The sequence below is a fragment of the Myxine glutinosa genome, chromosome 2, assembly GCF_964187855.1.
Source record: "Myxine glutinosa chromosome 2, kmMyxGlut1.1, whole genome shotgun sequence".
NCBI lineage: Eukaryota > Metazoa > Chordata > Myxini > Myxiniformes > Myxinidae > Myxine > Myxine glutinosa.
In genome coordinates, this window is record NC_136262.1 from 4,111,275 (window position 1) to 4,132,298 (window position 21,024).

The following is a 21,024-nucleotide window of genomic DNA, read 5'->3' on the forward strand; positions in this document are numbered from 1 at the left end:
CCCTCCTATTTTGGCATTTTACACTTCATGGTGGTAAATATGGATTTGGTTGTTACCCTCCTATTTTGGCATTTTACACTTCATGGTGGTAAATATGGATTTGGTTGTTACCCTCCTATTTTGGCATTTTACACCTCATGGTGGTAAATATGGATTTGGTTGTTACCTTCCTATTTTGGCATTTTACACTTCATGGTGGTAAATATGGATTTGGTTGTTACCCTCCTATTTTGGCATTTTACACTTCATGGTGGAAAACATGGATTTTGTTTTTACCCTCCTATTTTGGCATTTTACACCTCATGGTGGTAAATATGGATTTTGTTGTTACCCTCCTATTTTGGCATTTTACACTGCATGGTGGTAAATATGGATTTGGTTGTTACCCTCCTATTTTGGCATTTTACACTTCATGGTGGTAAACATGGATTTGGTTGTTACCCTCCTATTTTGGCATTTTACACTTCATGGTGGTAAATATGGATTTGGTTGTTACCCTCCTATTTTGGCATTTTACACTTCATGGTGGTAAATATGGATTTTGTTGTTACCCTCCTATTTTGGCATTTTACACTTCATGGTGGTAAATATGGATTTGGTTGTTACCTTCCTATTTTGGCATTTTACACTTCATGGTGGTAAATATGGATTTGGTTGTTACCCTCCTATTTTGGCATTTTACACTTCATGGTGGAAAACATGGATTTTGTTGTTACCCTCCTATTTTGGCATTTTACACTTCATGGTGGTAAATATGGATTTTGTTGTTACCCTCCTTTTTTGGCATTTTACACTTCATGGTGGTAAACATGGATTTGGTTGTTACCCTCCTATTTTGGCATTTTACACTTCATGGTGGTAAACATGGATTTTGTTGTTACCCTCCTATTTTGGAATTTTACACTTCATGGTGGTAAATATGGATTTGGTTGTTACCTTCATATTTTGGCATTTTACACTTCATGGTGGTAAACATGGATTTTGTTGTTACCCTCCTATCTTGGCATTTTACACTTCATGGTGGTAAATATGGATTTGGTTGTTACCTGCCTATTTTGGCATTTTACACTTCATGGTGGTAAACATGGATTTGGTTGTTACCCTCCTATTTTGTCATTTTACACTTCATGGTGGTAAATATGGATTTGGTTGTTACCTTCCTATTTTGGCATTTTACACTTCATGGTGGTAAACATGGATTTGGTTGTTACCCTCCTATTTTGGCATTTTACACTTCATGGTGGTAAATATGGATTTGGTTGTTACCCTCCTATTTTGGCATTTTACACTTCATGGTGGTAAACATGGATTTTGTTGTTACCCTCCTATCTTGGCATTTTACACTTCATGGTGGAAAACATGGATTTGGTTGTTACCTTCCTATTTTGGCATTTTACACTTCATGGTGGTAAACATGGATTTGGTTGTTACCCTCCTATTTTGGCATTTTACACTTCATGGTGATAAACATGGATTTTGTTGTTACCCTCCTATCTTGGCATTTTACACTTCATGGTGGTAAATATGGATTTGGTTGTTACCCTCCTATTTTGGCATTTTACACTTCATGGTGGTAAATATGGATTTGGTTGTTACCCTCCTATTTTGGCATTTTACACTTCATGGTGGTAAACATGGATTTGGTTGTTACCCTCCTATTTTGGCATTTTACACTTCATGGTGGTAAATATGGATTTGGTTGTTACCTTCCTATTTTGGCATTTTACACTTCATGGTGGTAAACATGGATTTGGTTGTTACCCTACTATTTTGGCATTTTACACTTCATGGTGGTAAACATGGATTTTGTTGTTACCCTCCTATTTTGGAATTTTACACTTCATGGTGGTAAATATGGATTCGGTTGTTACCCTCCTATTTTGGCATTTTACACTTCATGGTGGTAAACATGGATTTGGTTGTTACCCTCCTATTTTGGCATTTTACACTTCATGGTGGAAAACATGGATTTGGTTGTTACCCTCCTATTTTGGCATTTTACACTTCATGGTGGAAAACATGGATTTGGCTGTTACCCTCCTATTTTGGCATTTTACACTTCATGGTGGTAAACATGGATTTGGTTGTTACCCTCCTATTTTGGCATTTTACACTTCATGGTGGTAAATATGGATTTGGTTGTTACCCTCCTATTTTGGCATTTTACACTTCATGGTGGAAAACATGGATTTGGTTGTTACCCTCCTATTCTGGCATTTTACACTTCATGGTGGTAAACATGGATTTGGATGTTGCCCTCCTATTTTGGCATTTTACACTTCATGGTGGTAAACATGGATTTTGTTGTTACCCTCCTATTCTGGCATTTTACACTTCATGGTGGTAAACATGGATTTGGTTGTTACCCTCCTATTCTGGCATTTTACACTTCATGGTGGTAAACATGGATTTGGTTGTTACCCTCCTATTCTGGCATTTTACACTTCATGGTGGTAAATATGGATTTGGTTGTTACCCTCCTATTCTGGCATTTTTACACTTCATGGTGGTAAATATGGATTTGGTTGTTACCCTCCTATTTTGGCATTTTACACTTCATGGTGGTAAACATGGATTTGGTTGTTACCCTCCTATTTTGGCATTTTACACTTCATGGTGGTAAATATGGATTTGGTTGTTACCTTCCTATTTTGGCATTTTACACTTCATGGTGGTAAACATGGATTTGGTTGTTACCCTACTATTTTGGCATTTTACACTTCATGGTGGTAAACATGGATTTTGTTGTTACCCTCCTATTTTGGAATTTTACACTTCATGGTGGTAAATATGGATTCGGTTGTTACCCTCCTATTTTGGCATTTTACACTTCATGGTGGTAAACATGGATTTGGTTGTTACCCTCCTATTTTGGCATTTTACACTTCATGGTGGAAAACATGGATTTGGTTGTTACCCTCCTATTTTGGCATTTTACACTTCATGGTGGAAAACATGGATTTGGCTGTTACCCTCCTATTTTGGCATTTTACACTTCATGGTGGTAAACATGGATTTGGTTGTTACCCTCCTATTTTGGCATTTTACACTTCATGGTGGTAAATATGGATTTGGTTGTTACCCTCCTATTTTGGCATTTTACACTTCATGGTGGAAAACATGGATTTGGTTGTTACCCTCCTATTCTGGCATTTTACACTTCATGGTGGTAAACATGGATTTGGATGTTGCCCTCCTATTTTGGCATTTTACACTTCATGGTGGTAAACATGGATTTTGTTGTTACCCTCCTATTCTGGCATTTTACACTTCATGGTGGTAAACATGGATTTGGTTGTTACCCTCCTATTCTGGCATTTTACACTTCGTGGTGGTAAACATGGATTTGGTTGTTACCCTCCTATTCTGGCATTTTACACTTCATGGTGGTAAATATGGATTTGGTTGTTACCCTCCTATTCTGGCATTTTTACACTTCATGGTGGTAAATATGGATTTGGTTGTTACCCTCCTATTTTGGCATTTTACACTTCATGGTGGTAAACATGGATTTGGTTGTTACCCTCCTATTTTGGCATTTTACACTTCATGGTGGTAAACATGGATTTTGTTGTTACCCTCCTATTTTGGAATTTTACACTTCATGGTGGTAAATATGGATTTGGTTGTTACCTTCCTATTTTGGCATTTTACACTTCATGGTGGTAAACATGGATTTTGTTGTTACCCTCCTATTTTGGCATTTTACACTTCATGGTGGTAAATATGGATTTGGTTGTTACCTTCCTATTTTGGCATTTTACACTTCATGGTGGTAAACATGGATTTTGTTGTTACCCTCCTATTTTGGCATTTTACACTTCATGGTGGTAAACATGGATTTGGCTGTTACCCTCCTATTTTGGCATTTTACACTTCATGGTGGTAAACATGGATTTGGTTGTTACCCTCCTATTTTGGCATTTTACACTTCATGGTGGTAAACATGGATTTGGTTGTTACCCTCCTATTTTGGCATTTTACACTTCATGGTGGTAAACATGGATTTGGTTGTTACCCTCCTATTTTGGCATTTTACACTTCATGGTGGTAAACATGGATTTGGTTGTTACCCTCTTATTTTGGCATTTTACACTTCATGGTGGTAAACATGGATTTGGTTGTTACCCTCCTATTTTGGCATTTTACACTTCATGGTGGAAAATATGGATTTGGTTGTTACCCTCCTGTTTTGGCATTTTACACTTCATGGTGGTAAACATGGATTTGGTTGTTACCCTCCTATTTTGGCATTTTACACTTCATGGTGGTAAACATGGATTTGGTTGTTACCCTCCTATTCTGGCATTTTACACCTCATGGTGGTAAATATGGATTTGGTTGTTACCTTCCTATTTTGGCATTTGAAACTTCATGGTGGTAAATATGGATTTGGTTGTTACCCTCCTATTTTGGCATTTTACACTTCATGGTGGTAAATATGGATTTGGTTGTTACCCTCCTATTTTGGCATTTTACACTTCATGGTGGTAAATATGGATTTGGTTGTTACCTTCCTATTTTGGCATTTGACACTTCATGGTGGTAAATATGGATTTTGTTGTTACCCTCCTATTTTGGCATTTTACACTTCATGGTGGAAAACATGGATTATGTTGTTACCCTCCTATTTTGGCATTTTACACTTCATGGTGGAAAATATGGATTTGGTTGTTACCATTCCTATTTTGGCATTTTACACTTCATGGTGGTAAACATGGATTTGGTTGTTACCCTCCTATTTTGGCATTTTACACTTCATGGTGGTAAATATGGATTTGGTTGTTACCCTCCTATTTTGGCATTTGACACTTCATGGTGGTAAATATGGATTTGGTTGTTACCCTCCTATTTTGGCATTTTACACTTCATGGTGGTAAATATGGATTTGGTTGTTACCTTCCTATTTTGGCATTTGACACTTCATGGTGGTAAATATGGATTTTGTTGTTACCCTCCTATTTTGGCATTTTACACTTCATGGTGGTAAACATGGATTTGGTTGTTACCCTCCTATTTTGGCATTTTACACTTCATGGTGGAAAATATGGATTTGGTTGTTACCATTCCTATTTTGGCATTTTACACTTCATGGTGGTAAATATGGATTTGGTTGTTACCCTCCTATTTTGGCATTTTACACTTCATGGTGGTAAATATGGATTTGGTTGTTACCCTCCTATTTTGGCATTTTACACTTCATGGTGGTAAACATGGATTTCGTTGTTACCCTCCTATCTTGGCATTTTACACTTCATGGTGGTAAACATGGATTTGGTTGTTACCCTCCTATTTTGGCATTTTACACTTCATGGTGGTAAATATGGATTTGGTTGTTACCCTCCTATTTTGGCATTTTACACTTCATGGTGGTAAATATGGATTTGGTTGTTACCCTCCTATTTTGGCATTTTACACTTCATGGTGGTAAATATGGATTTGGTTGTTACCCTCCTATTTTGGCATTTTACACTTCATGGTGGTAAACATGGATTTCGTTGTTACCCTCCTATCTTGGCATTTTACACTTCATGGTGGTAAACATGGATTTGGTTGTTACCCTCCTATTTTGGCATTTTACACTTCATGGTGGTAAATATGGATTTGGTTGTTACCCTCCTATTTTGGCATTTGACACTTCATGGTGGTAAACATGGATTTGGTTGTTACCCTCCTATTTTGGCATTTTACACTTCATGGTGGTAAACATGGATTTGGTTGTTACCCTCTTATTTTGGCATTTTACACTTCATGGTGGTAAACATGGATTTGGTTGTTACCCTCCTATTTTGGCATTTTACACTTCATGGTGGAAAATATGGATTTGGTTGTTACCCTCCTGTTTTGGCATTTTACACTTCATGGTGGTAAACATGGATTTGGTTGTTACCCTCCTATTTTGGCATTTTACACTTCATGGTGGTAAACATGGATTTGGTTGTTACCCTCCTATTCTGGCATTTTACACCTCATGGTGGTAAATATGGATTTGGTTGTTACCTTCCTATTTTGGCATTTGAAACTTCATGGTGGTAAATATGGATTTGGTTGTTACCCTCCTATTTTGGCATTTTACACTTCATGGTGGTAAATATGGATTTGGTTGTTACCCTCCTATTTTGGCATTTTACACTTCATGGTGGTAAATATGGATTTGGTTGTTACCTTCCTATTTTGGCATTTGACACTTCATGGTGGTAAATATGGATTTTGTTGTTACCCTCCTATTTTGGCATTTTACACTTCATGGTGGAAAACATGGATTATGTTGTTACCCTCCTATTTTGGCATTTTACACTTCATGGTGGAAAATATGGATTTGGTTGTTACCATTCCTATTTTGGCATTTTACACTTCATGGTGGTAAACATGGATTTGGTTGTTACCCTCCTATTTTGGCATTTTACACTTCATGGTGGTAAATATGGATTTGGTTGTTACCCTCCTATTTTGGCATTTGACACTTCATGGTGGTAAATATGGATTTGGTTGTTACCCTCCTATTTTGGCATTTTACACTTCATGGTGGTAAATATGGATTTGGTTGTTACCTTCCTATTTTGGCATTTGACACTTCATGGTGGTAAATATGGATTTTGTTGTTACCCTCCTATTTTGGCATTTTACACTTCATGGTGGTAAACATGGATTTGGTTGTTACCCTCCTATTTTGGCATTTTACACTTCATGGTGGAAAATATGGATTTGGTTGTTACCATTCCTATTTTGGCATTTTACACTTCATGGTGGTAAATATGGATTTGGTTGTTACCCTCCTATTTTGGCATTTTACACTTCATGGTGGTAAATATGGATTTGGTTGTTACCCTCCTATTTTGGCATTTTACACTTCATGGTGGTAAACATGGATTTCGTTGTTACCCTCCTATCTTGGCATTTTACACTTCATGGTGGTAAACATGGATTTGGTTGTTACCCTCCTATTTTGGCATTTTACACTTCATGGTGGTAAATATGGATTTGGTTGTTACCCTCCTATTTTGGCATTTTACACTTCATGGTGGTAAATATGGATTTGGTTGTTACCCTCCTATTTTGGCATTTTACACTTCATGGTGGTAAACATGGATTTGGTTGTTACCCTCCTATTTTGGCATTTTACACTTCATGGTGGTAAATATGGATTTGGTTGTTACCCTCCTATTTTGGCATTTGACACTTCATGGTGGTAAACATGGATTTGGTTGTTACCCTCCTATTTTGGCATTTTACACTTCATGGTGGTAAATATGGATTTGGTTGTTACCCTCCTATTTTGGCATTTGACACTTCATGGTGGTAAATATGGATTTGGTTGTTACCCTCCTATTTTGGCATTTTACACTTCATGGTGGTAAACATGGATTTGGTTGTTACCCTCCTATTTTGGCATTTTACACTTCATGGTGGTAAATATGGATTTGGTTGTTACCCTCCTATTTTGGCATTTGACACTTCATGGTGGTAAACATGGATTTGGTTGTTACCCTCCTATTTTGGCATTTTACACTTCATGGTGGTAAATATGGATTTGGTTGTTACCCTCCTATTTTGGCATTTGACACTTCATGGTGGTAAACATGGATTTGGTTGTTACCCTCCTATTTTGGCATTTTACACTTCATGGTGGTAAATATGGATTTGGTTGTTACCCTCCTATTTTGGCATTTTACACTTCATGGTGGTAAATATGGATTTGGTTGTTACCCTCCTATTTTGGAATTTTACACTTCATGGTGGTAAACATGGATTTGGTTGTTACCCTCCTATTTTGGCATTTTACACTTCATGGTGGTAAATATGGATTTGGTTGTTACCCTCCTATTTTGGCATTTTACACTTCATGGTGGTAAATATGGATTTGGTTGTTACCCTCCTATTTTGGCATTTTACACTTCATGGTGGTAAACATGGATTTGGTTGTTACCCTCCTATTTTGGCATTTTACACTTCATGGTGGTAAATATGGATTTGGTTGTTACCCTCCTATTTTGGCATTTGACACTTCATGGTGGTAAACATGGATTTGGTTGTTACCCTCCTATTTTGGCATTTTACACTTCATGGTGGTAAATATGGATTTGGTTGTTACCCTCCTATTTTGGCATTTGACACTTCATGGTGGTAAATATGGATTTGGTTGTTACCCTCCTATTTTGGCATTTTACACTTCATGGTGGTAAACATGGATTTGGTTGTTACCCTCCTATTTTGGCATTTTACACTTCATGGTGGTAAATATGGATTTGGTTGTTACCCTCCTATTTTGGCATTTGACACTTCATGGTGGTAAACATGGATTTGGTTGTTACCCTCCTATTTTGGCATTTTACACTTCATGGTGGTAAATATGGATTTGGTTGTTACCCTCCTATTTTGGCATTTGACACTTCATGGTGGTAAACATGGATTTGGTTGTTACCCTCCTATTTTGGCATTTTACACTTCATGGTGGTAAATATGGATTTGGTTGTTACCCTCCTATTTTGGCATTTTACACTTCATGGTGGTAAATATGGATTTGGTTGTTACCCTCCTATTTTGGCATTTGACACTTCATGGTGGTAAATATGGATTTGGTTGTTACCCTCCTATTTTGGCATTTTACACTTCATGGTGGTAAACATGGATTTGGTTGTTACCCTCCTATTTTGGCATTTTACACTTCATGGTGGTAAACATGGATTTCCTACCCTCCTGTTTTAACATTTTATTTTCTCGACCTCTAAGTGTGCCTCTTCAACCACAGCTTGTCTTGCTTTACACACAAAGGGTGAGAGCACGGAACTCCTGGTGAGGGAGGCAAATGAAGTTGCTACAACCTTTCCCACATGTCCTGTCGTCCCTTTGTCCCTTTGTCCCCTTGTCCCGTATGTCCCATTGTCCTCTTGTCATGTGTATCTCCTTGTCCCGTGTGTCCCGTATGTCCACTTTGCAAGTTTAGTTGGTTGAAATTACATGAGTAACTAGAACGCCACTCAGTGGAGCGCATACTCCCGCCGTGGGTTTAGTTGGAATAATACGTTTTGTTTAACATCCCCTCTCCCCAAAACAATAAATGAAAAAGAAAGTAGGCCCGAACTGTCAGAGAATTTATTTTGATATATCTCGGAATTAGAGGAGAAAAACATCATTTAAGAATAAGAATAAAAGCTTGAATGCAGTAAAACAGAAAAAATCTTTCCCAAAAATTTTTCCAAAAAAATTCCTGGATCCGGAATAATATCCTGAGCTTCACCAAAAACTAATAAATTCTTCCTTATCCCAAGGGCAATCATCCCACCAACTTTCATCCAAATCCGTTCTGAACTTTTCCAGGTATCTTGTTCACAAACACAGGAACACACACACACGGACACGAGTCTCCCTGGCGGGAGTAACAGCTGTACCCATCGACGTCAGACAGACGAACGTCGAATTGCTTATTTTAGTGCGATGACACATTGACATGTCTTCCAGGGGCCCCACCGGGTGACTGTTGTGTTTTGCATGGGATCCCCAAATGACTAATGTTGCATCTGGTGCTAATGATGGGCGGTCAATGTGGTCGTGATGGGAAATGCATGCGGTAGTGACGGGTTACATGTGTGGTGTGCATGTGGTACTGGTGGGTGATACATATGGTAGTGGCGGGTAGTATGTCGTAGTGATGGGTAACATGTGTGGTGTGCATGTGGTCGTGATGGGAAATGCATGCGGTAGTGACGGGTTACATGTGTGGTGTGCATGTGGTACTGGTGAGTGATACATATGGTAGTGGCGGGTAGCATGTCGTAGTGATGGGTAACATGTGTGGTGTGCATGTGGTCGTGATGGGAAATGCATGCGGTAGTGACGGGTTACATGTGTGGTGTGCATGTGGGACCAGTAGGCAATGCATGTGGTAGTGGCGGGTGGCATGTGTGGTGCGGTGCACACGTGGTAGTGATTGGTAGTGATGGATGGTGAGTGGATGGGAACCACGTTGATAGATTGGTTATTCATTATTTCAGGTATTCAGGTGCTGGTGTTTACTTACAGTGGACGAATTTCTTACCTTCACCTTGTTTGTTTTAAAATATAGAAACCGCAGAAAACATCGGCTTTTCGTGCAACTTGTTGAACGACGACATGGAAATCTTGAGAAACGAAGATGTCAGGTTTGTGAACGATTTACCTGCATGTTATTCTGTACACGTGACCTTGCTGAGCATGCTGGAGAGATGGCAAGATGGTGTGTAACTCTGCTTTTCAATAATTGTGTCTAAAGTGATAAAAATCCACTCCCCCACTCCACCACGGAACATGAATGAAGTAATGATGGGTGGTGAATGTGGTAGTGATGGGTAACATAAGTGGTAATGACGGGTAACATGTGTGGTGTGCATGTGGTCGTGATGGGAAATGCATACGGTAATGACGGGTAACATGTGTGGTGTGCATGTGGTCGTGATGGGAAATGCATACGGTAATGACGGGTAACATGTGTGGTGTGCATGTGGTCGTGATGGGAAATGCATACGGTAATGACGGGTAACATGTGTGGTGTGCATGTGGTCGTGATGGGAAATGCATACGGTAATGACGGGTTACATGTGTGGTGTGCATGTGGTCGTGATGGGAAATGCATACGGTAATGACGGGTAACATGTGTGGTGTGCATGTGGTCGTGATGGGAAATGCATACGGTAATGACGGGTTACATGTGTGGTGTGCATGTGGTCGTGATGGGAAATGCATACGGTAATGACGGGTTACATGTGTGGTGTGCATGTGGTCGTGATGGGAAATGCATACGGTAATGACGGGTAACATGTGTGGTGTGCATGTGGTCGTGATGGGAAATGCATACGGTAATGACGGGTTACATGTGTGGTGTGCATGTGGTACTGGTGGGTAATACATAATATGGTAGTGGCGGGTAGCATGTGGTAGTGATGGGTAACATGTGTGGTGTGCATGTGGGACCAGTGGGCAATGCATGTGGTAGTGGTCAATGATCAATGCAACATGATCAATGCAACATGACAACATGAATGAAGGATCACATGACAACACAGATGAAGAATCATATGACAACATGACCATGATCACATGACAACACAGATGAAGAATCACATGACAACATGACCATGATGACATGACAACATGAATGAAGAATCACATGACAACATGACCATGATCACATGACAACACAGATGAAGAATCACATGACAACATGACCATGATGACATGACAACATGAATGAAGAATCACATGACAACATGACCATGATCACATGACAACACAGATGAAGAATCACATGACAACATGATCATGATCACATGACAACGTGCGTTGTTATTTTTCTACAAAGAAAATGAAGAACACGTATGAGACAACAACACCAATGGGCCACACAGTGCAGAGTGGCCTGAAAGTTCCTTTACCCGTCTCCAGTAAAACGTTCGTTGTTTGAGCGAGACAAAGTGAATAAAATGTTTTTTTTTCCTGCAAGGTCGAGGCTCATGGAAGAGCAACGTTGTACTGACAGTGATGTATCGGGGCAGCAATTGGGCGCAACCAGGAAGGGAATAAAGGCAGAGATAAAGGGAGAGAGATAGAGGAAACACAAAAACTAGCAAGTAAGATGGTTGTGGAAAGAATGGTTAATGTGGGTAATAAAGGTCAAGGGTCGGGAATTGGTGATGACAAGACATGGTGGTTCCCTGCTTGTTTGAAGTCCTGGAGGGAAGAGAGAGACAAAACAACCTCTGCAAGGTGGTTCCATAGATGTGAGGAGTAAAAGAGAGTTGGAGTGAAGGAGTGGATTATTAAATTGTGGTGGAGTGAAGGAGTGGATTATTAAATTGTGGTGGAGTGAAGGAGTGGATTATTAAATTGTGGTGGAGTGAAGGAGTGGATTATTAAATTGTGGTGGAGTGAAGGAGTGGAATATTAAATTGTGGTGGAGTGAAGGAGTGGATTATTAAATTGTGGTGGAGTGAAGGAGTGGATTATTAAATTGTGGTGGAGTGAAGGAGTGGAATATTAAATTGTGGTGGAGTGAAGGAGTGGATTATTAAATTGTGGTGGAGTGAAGGAGTGGAATATTAAATTGTGGTGGAGTGAAGGAGTGGATTATTAAATTGTGGTGGAGTGAAGGAGTGGATTATTAAATTGTGGTGGAGTGAAGGAGTGGATTATTAAATTGTGGTGGACTGAAGAAGTGGATTATTAAATTGTGGTGGACTGAAGGAGTGGAATATTAAATTGTGGTGGAGTGTAGGAGTGGATTATTAAATTGTGGTGGAGTGCAGGAGTGGATTATTAAATTGTGGTGGACTGAAGGAGTGGATTATTAAATTGTGGTGGAGTGAAGGAGTGGATTATTAAATTGTGGTGGAGTGAAGGAGTGGATTATTAAATGGTGGTGGAGTGAAGGAGTGGATTATTAAATTGTGGTGGAGTGAAGGAGTGGATTATTAAATTGTGGCGGAGTGAAGGAGTGGATTATTAAATTGTGGTGGAGTGAAGGAGTGGATTATTAAATTGTGGTGGAGTGAAGGAGTGGATTATTAAATTGTGGTGGAGTGAAGGAGTGGATTATTAAATTGTGGTGGAGTGAAGGAGTGGATTATTAAATTGTGGTGGAGTGAAGGAGTGGATTATTAAATTGTGGTGGAGTGAAGGTGTGGATTATTAAATTGTGGTGGAGTGAAAGAGTGGATTATTAAATTGTGGTGGAGTGAAGGAGTGGGTTATTAAATTGTGGTGGAGTGAAGGAGTGGATTATTATATTGTGGTGGAGTGAAGGTGTGGATTATTAAATTGTGGTGGAGTGAAAGAGTGGATTATTAAATTGTGGTGGAGTGAAGGAGTGGATTATTAAATTGTGGTGGAGTGAAGGAGTGGATTACTAAATTGTGGTGGAGTGAAGGAGTGGATTATTAAATTGTGGTGGAGTGAAGGAGTGGATTATTAAATTGTGGTGGAGTGAAGGAGTGGATTATTAAATTGTGGTGGAGTGAAGAAGTGGATTATTAAATTGTGGTGGACTGAAGGAGTGGATTATTAAATTGTGGTGGAGTGAAGGAGTGGATTATTAAATTGTGGTGGAGTGAAGGAGTGGATTATTAAATTGTGGTGGAGTGATGGAGTGGATTATTAAATTGTGGTGGAGTGAAGGAGTGGATTATTAAATTATGGTGGACTGAAGGAGTGGATTATTAAATTGTGGTGGACTGAAGGAGTGGATTATTAAATTGTGGTGGAGTGAAGGAGTGGATTATTAAATTGTGGTGGAGTGAATGAGTGGATTATTAAATTGTGGTGGAGTGATGGAGTGGTTGTGTGGAACAGGTGTATATTCATAATTTACCCAATGCTGGTTTTGTCCTAAATAAGTGATCTTCACTGAAGGTATCCGCAAACTTCCACCCCGATGGTCCAATGTTACAGAGTATCTGGAGAAGTATTCAAATGGTTTTATTAACACACACACACACACACACACACACACACACACACACACACACACACACACACACACACACACACACACACACACACACACACACACACACACAAACTTAGTTACGAGTAGAAACAAAAGTCAAGTTCAAATTTAAAATGAAAAGCACAAACGGTAAGAATTTTTTTTGCCATTCATCAAAATTCTTTTTATTTGAACATTATTTATTGATCGATATATTTATTCCTTATTTCTTTGTAACGACAGTAAAATGATCGAGGAATCGATTCGACGCAAACCTCTTAGCAGCGACGCGGATGGGAAGCCCAAGGTGTTGAGCACCTTACCTAAAGCCCTCATCATCAATGGCAGCACCTTGGTACGTCACATTTCCGGGACATTCTCATTGCACGTACGTCACAGTCGACATTGCATCATTGCTTCCAGTATTTTTTTTCTTGATAATTACATTGAGTGCATCCGATTGCAGTCTGGCGTCCAATGTAGTCATGGCGACGTTGTCACCGAGCACCAATCGTTTGCTTCCCCGCTTTAACAGCTCCGTGGGTTCATCTTTACCACCCACGTGTCTTTGGCAGAGCGAAATTTTGACGGCTAAGAAATCCAGACATGAACCGAAAAGGAGAAGGAAGCAGAAATTGCAGCCGCCGGGAACACGAGCCAATGGAGCGCAAGCGGTGGAGGAACGCGAGGAACCGAAGGTTGAGGAATATCAAGGTGGTTTTGTGGAGGTAGCGAGTCAATGTGCCACCGTTATCTGCTGCCGTGTGTCACCGCTACAGAAGGCCAAGGTGGTGAAACTTGTCAAGAAGTACAAGAAGGCCATTACACTGGCAATCGGTGATGGAGCCAATGACGTCAACATGATCAACAGTAAGGATACCTATTTGTTCGTGTTCATCAGCTCTTATTTAAATGTACCAAACATAACTAACACTTGTCTTGTGCTTTTCATCCGATAAAGGTGCTCTACCTTCTTTTTCTGCCTTTGATACCACAAATTGGCAGGAAAGTGTTTAATTGTTTTTACAGGTTCTAAGGGTTGTGGAGGAGCTGCAACACAGGTCATGTATGTACACACAGACACGTGTAGACAAATACAAGAGAGAACAGCGGACTGGACATCAGACAAATACAGACATTGACCTTGGGGGAAGTGAGATCACATCCAGGGGAATTCTGGGTACCGTGTAGACAAATACAGGAAACAACAGCGGACTAGACTTCAGACAAACACAGACACTGACCTTGAGGGAAGTGAGATCACATCCAGGAGCATTCTGGGTACCCGCGTAGACAAATACAGGAGACAACAGCAGACTAGACTTCAGACAAACACAGACACTGACCTTGAGGGAAGTGAGATCACATCCTGGGGCATTCTGGGTACCCGTATAGACAAATACAGGAAACAACAGCGGACTGGACGTCAGACAAATACAGACATTGACCTTGGGGGAAGTGAGATCACATCCAGGGGCATTCTGGGTACCCACGTAGACAAATACAGGAGACAACAGCGGACTAGACTTCAGACAAATACAGACACTGACCTTGAGGGAAGTGAGATCACATCCTGGGGCATTCTGGGTACCCGTATAGACAAATACAGGAAACAACAGCGGACTGGACGTCAGACAAATACAGACATTGACCTTGGGGGAAGTGAGATCACATCCAGGGGCATTCTGGGTACCCACGTAGACAAATACAGGAAACAACAGCGGACTGGACGTCAGACAAATACAGACATTGACCTTGGGGGAAGTGAGATCACATCCAGGGGCATTCTGGGTACCCACGTAGACAAATACAGGAGACAACAGCGGACTACACTTCAGACAAACACAGACACTGACCTTGGGGGAAGTGACATCACATCCTGGGGCATTCTGGGTACCCGTGTAGACAAATACAGGAAACAACAGCAGACTGGACGTCAGACAAATACAGACATTGACCTTGGGGGAAGTGAGATCACATCCAGGGGCATTCTGGGTACCCGCGTAGACAAATACAGGAGACAACAGCGGACTAGACTTCAGACAAACACAGACACTGACCTTGGGGGAAGTGAGATCATATCCTGGGGCATTCTGGGTACCCGTGTAGACAAATACAGGAAACAACAGCGGACTACACTTCAGACAAACACAAACACAGACACTGCCCTTGGGGGAAGTGAGATCACATCCAGGAGCATTCTGGGTGCCCGTGTAGACAAATACAGGAAACAACAGCGGACTAGACTTCAGACAAACACAGACACTGACCTTGAGGGAAGTGAGATCACATCCTGGGGCATTCTGGGTACCCGTGTAGACAAATACAGGAGACAACAGCGGACTACACTTCAGACAAACACAGACACTGACCTTGGGGGAAGTGAGATCACATCCTGGGGCATTCTGGGCACCCGTGTAGACAAATACAGGAAACAACAGCGGACTGGACGTCAGACAAATACAGACATTGACCTTGGGGGAAGTGAGATCACATCCTGGGGCATTCTGGGTACCCACATAGACAAATACAGGAGACAACAGCGGACTAGACTTCAGACAAACACAGACACTGACCTTGGGGGAAGTGAGATCACATCCTGGGGCATTCTGGGTACCCATGTACACAAATACAGGAAACAACAGCGGACTAGACTTCAGACAAACACAGACACTGACCTTGAGGGAAGTGAGATCACACCTGGGGCATTCTGGGTACCCGTGTAGACAAATACAGGAAACAACAGCAGACTGGACGTCAGACAAATACAGACATTGACCTTGGGGGAAGTGAGATCACATCCCGGGGCATTCTGGGTACCCGTGTAGACAAATACAGGAGACAACAGCGGACTAGATGCAGGAGACAACAGCGGACTAGACTTCAGACAAACACAGACACTGACCTTGGGGGAAGTGAGATCACATCCAGGGGCATTCTGGGTACCCGCACACTTTCTTTATGACGTCGCTTTTCTCTCCGCACCACACGGGGCAACTTGGGATGAGGAAGATCCTCCGCCCAACCCCTTAACCCCTCATCCATGGATGCAACCTATAGGGTTTGTCTGTGCTCCATCCCTTAAATTCTGAGTGTCAAGCAAGGAAGCAGCACAATTAAATATTTATTAAGAGCATGTATAATATTAACAAAGACTTATGTCTATCTTTTTCCCAGCGGCTCACATCGGTGTGGGAATCAGTGGACAGGAGGGGATGCAGGCCGTGCTGGCGAGCGACTTTTCCTTTGGACAATTCCGCTTCCTGCAGCGGCTACTTCTGGTGCACGGTCGTTGGTCCTACCTGCGTATCACAAACTTCCTGTGTTATTTCTTCTACAAGAACTTTGCCTTCACCCTGGTCCACTTTTGGTTTGGGTTCTTCAACGGCTTCTCTGCGCAAGTATGACTGACTCGTTTCCATGTTTGTAGAGCTTATCCGGGTACGCGTAGTACAACAAATTTAGTATAATATGTATAACAATTGTAGTGACCAATCTTGTCATAATGACTCACGATGGGTACAATGAATAGCAAAATTATTTCAGAATGATCAAACCAAAATGGAGAAAATGATCAATTCCAATAATGCAAGGGCAGCACAAAATTCTATAGATCCATGTAGTTATGTGACTACAGAGGAAGGGCCCAACAACAACAACAACAACAACAACAACCCAAATAATGCAAATAGGAATGACACTTGGTTTCCACGCTGGCATGGCGGCACAGCAAAACAAATCTTCCTTCAACCATTTAGCCAAAGCCAGGTGACCACAGGCTCAAGTGCAAAGACTCCTCATGGATTTCGATACAACGAACACCGGAAACATTGCGGGCATAAGGCCTATATCATCCATGATGTCAGAGTTTGCTTCACACTACCAGAAAGAGAATGCCAGAAGGTCTTCTGTTGGTGGATCAATTGCACTACTCCGTCCCGGGCTTCAAGCAGGTGGTGCACTAACATCTCATTCATTCTCCCATTCAATTCGTGGTTTTATTATCAAATCATCGCAGCCACAAGTTGAATATTGTGAATGACTTACAATGTGAAATGAAAATCAAGACAAGGAAAAAAATTAATTTCAATATAATAAAATAACATCGGCAAATAAATAAAATGAATTAAAAAGTCTGACTTTAAAAAAAATAAATTACAAGTACATATGCAGACATGTATAACATATGAACCATGAAGATCGATACAATCACATGAGGTTACAATAATAATAATTATGAATCAGGCATCAGGTAGACATCAGGTGTACATCAGGTGTACATCAGTCAGTTAGGCAGTATGTAAACACTCGGAACTTCTCCGTAACTACAAACACAATTTTTTTGTTTCAATTATTATTATTATTTGTATACAGAATCGAGGTTCGTGCAAGAGCTAACACATTGAATATGAAAACATGCACAGACACATGAAACATACGATGAAGGGAGCGGGAGACAAGAGGGGGAGAGAGAGAGAAGCACACAAGCACAACAACAGAGAACAGAGACATCGGGAGATCTGTGGAAGGGGAAGGGCTGGAAGGAGGAAGGGGTACACGGCATAAAGCAAATGAACACTACGAGGAATTTCAGGAAAGAAGTCGGAGATTGAAAAAGGCGGATTTTGGGTGTTTTGACGAGGGTACAAAAGATCAATGTTTTGGATTGGGGAAGATAAGAGATGGTAGTGAACAGCTGTTTTAAAGACCTGGAGGGAGGAGTGGGATTGAAGGGAGTGGGGGAGTTTGTTCCAGAGGCGGGAGAAAAGAGGAATGAAGGAGTGAAGGTGAGCAGAGAGTCTTGATTTTGGCAGTTTAACCATTAGACGGTTGCTGGCAGATCTTGTGCGACCTGTAGGAATATTTGCGGGACAGAGCACAGAGAGAGCTGGGGGAGCAAGGCCGGAGAGGAGTCGGTAGAAGACAGAAAGACCACCAACCTGCCTGCGGTGAGAGAGTGAGAGGTCCTCAGAATCAGCTTAATCGCGGGAGATTCCAATGATTCTGAAAACTTTGGTTTCAACAGCGTGAAGCCGAGCTAGGTGTGAGGCAGGAGCACCAGCCCAGAGGGGAGAGCAGTACTCCATTGAGCTGCGGATGAAAGCCTTGTATGTGGTGAGGAGCTCAGTAGTGCCAAGGAAGGACTTTGCACGACGGAGGATGCCGACTTTGTATGGGCATGCTCTCGCACCCTAACCTTATATGGTCATGCTCTTGCACTCTGACCTTGTATGGGCATGCTCTTGCACCCTGACCTTATATGGGTATGCTCTGGCACTCTGATCTTATATGGGCATGTACTAGTACCCTGACCTTATATGGTCATGCTGTAGCACCCTGACCTTGTATGGCATGCTCTTCCACCCTGACCTTGCATGGTCATGCAGTAGCACCCTGACCTTGTATGGCATGCTCTTCCACCCTGACCTTGCATGGTCATACAGTAGCACACTGACCTTACATGGTCATGCCCTAGCACCCTGACCTTGTATGGGCATGCTCTTGCACCCTGATCTTATATCGGCATGCTGACCTTATATGGTCAGCACCCATGTTCTAGTACCCTGACCTTGTATGGGCATGCTCTAGTACCCTGACCTTGTATGGTCATGCTCGAGCACCCTGACCTTATATGGTCATACCCTAGCACCCTGACCTTGTATGGGCATGCTCCTGCACCGTGAGCTTGTTTGGGCATGCTTTAGCACCCTGACCTTGTATGGGCATGCTCTAGCACCCTGACCCTGTATGGCATGCTCTCGCACCCTGATCTTGTATGGGAATGCTCTAGCACCCTGACCTTATATGGGCATGCTTCAGCACCTTGAACTTGTATGGTCATGCTCTAGCACCCTGACCTTATATGGGCATGCTTTAGCAACCTGACCGTGTATGGTCATGCTCTAGCATCCTGACCTTATATGGGCATGCTCTTGCACCCCGACCTTGTATGGTCATGCTCTAGCATCCTGACCTTATATGGGCATGCTCTTGCACCCTGACCCTGCATGGCATGCTCTTGCACCCCGACCTTGTATGGTCATGCTCTCGCACCCCAACCTTGTATGGTCATGCTCTAGCACCCTGACCTTTTATATGCCTGCTCTTGCACCCTGACCCTGCGTGGCATGCTCTAGCACCCTGATCTTGAATGGGAATGCTCTAGCACCCTGAACCTGTATGGGCATGCTCTAGCACCCCAAACTTGTATGGAATGCTCTAGCACCACGACCTTGTATGGCATGCTCTCGCACCCCGACCTTGTATGGCATGCTCCCGCACCCTGATCTTGTATGGGCATGCTCTTGCACCCCGACCTTGTATGGCATGCTCCCGCACCCTGATCTTGTATGGGAATGCTCTTGCACCCCGACCTTGTATGGTCATGCTCTCGCACCCCGACCTTGTATGGCATGCTCCCGCACCCTGATCTTGTATGGGAATGCTCTTGCACCCCGACCTTGTATGGTCATGCTCTCGCACCCCGACCTTGTATGGCATGCTCTAGCACCCCAAACTTGTATGGAATGCTCTAGCACCACGACCTTGTATGGCATGCTCTCGCACCCCGACCTTGTATGGAATGCTCGAGCACCACGACCTTGTATGGCATGCATGCGTTAGCACCCTGAACTTGTATGGGCATGCTCTAGCACCCCGACCTTGTATGGCATGCTCTCGCACCCTGATCTTGTATGGCATGCTCTAGCACCCCGACCTTGTATGGCATGCTCTCGCACCCTGATCTTGTATGGGAATGCTCTAGCACCCTGACCTTTATATGGGCATGCGTTAGCACCCTGAACTTGTATGGGCATGCTCTAGCACCCCGACCTTGTATGGCATGCTCTCGCACCCTGATCTTGTATGGGAATGCTCTAGCACCCTGACCTTTATATGGGCATGCGTTAGCACCCTGAACTTGTATGGCATGCTCTAGCACCCCGACCTTGTATGGGCATGCTCTAGAACCCTGGCCTTATATATGCATGCTCTAGCACCCTGACCTTATATGGGCATGCTCTAGCACCCTGATTCATATGCCTCGAAATGGAATGCTGAAGGAATCTCTTTTGGTTCGTTTTATCATCTTCTTCTTCTCCATTCTAGTGTGTAATCACAATTACCTTTATACCCAAAATCATCAGGAGTATCGATAGCAACACTGATGTTAAAGATTGCTTTTGTAAAGATTACGTTCTGTGCCATTTTCTTCCAACAGGCGGTCTATGATGAGTGGTACATCACTTTCTATAACGTCTTTTATACCTCCTTGCCTGTACTCGTGATGGGGATCTTTGATCAGGTGTGTATCAGGTTTTTTCAGAAGTTGCTGAACAGGGCAGGGAAAGAAATGTAGAGCAGTTCGTTCATTACTTTGCATAGTTTTACTCAACCTTTGTCTTTCTTCAGTTCCATTTTAATATTCGCATTATTACTCCCGCTAGGGAGTAATGCATTCGATTGTGTGTGTGTGTGTGTGTGTGTGTGTGTGTGTGTGTGTGCGCGTGTGTATGTGTGTGTGTGCTCGTGTGTTTGTGAACAAGATATCTGGAAAAGTTCTGAAC

At 42.1% G+C, this 21,024-nt stretch overlaps 1 protein-coding gene across 1 annotated transcript in view; it reads left to right on the top strand.

Moving 5' to 3' along the window:
- Positions 1–21,024, top strand: part of LOC137422422 (phospholipid-transporting ATPase IC-like) — a 312,955-nt gene that overhangs the window by 206,059 nt on the left and 85,872 nt on the right. The window contains 5 exon segments of the mRNA XM_068109179.2: positions 10,064–10,139; positions 13,700–13,811; positions 14,032–14,326; positions 16,634–16,857; positions 20,679–20,762. Coding sequence (XP_067965280.2) covers positions 10,064–10,139; positions 13,700–13,811; positions 14,032–14,326; positions 16,634–16,857; positions 20,679–20,762 — 791 coding nt within the window.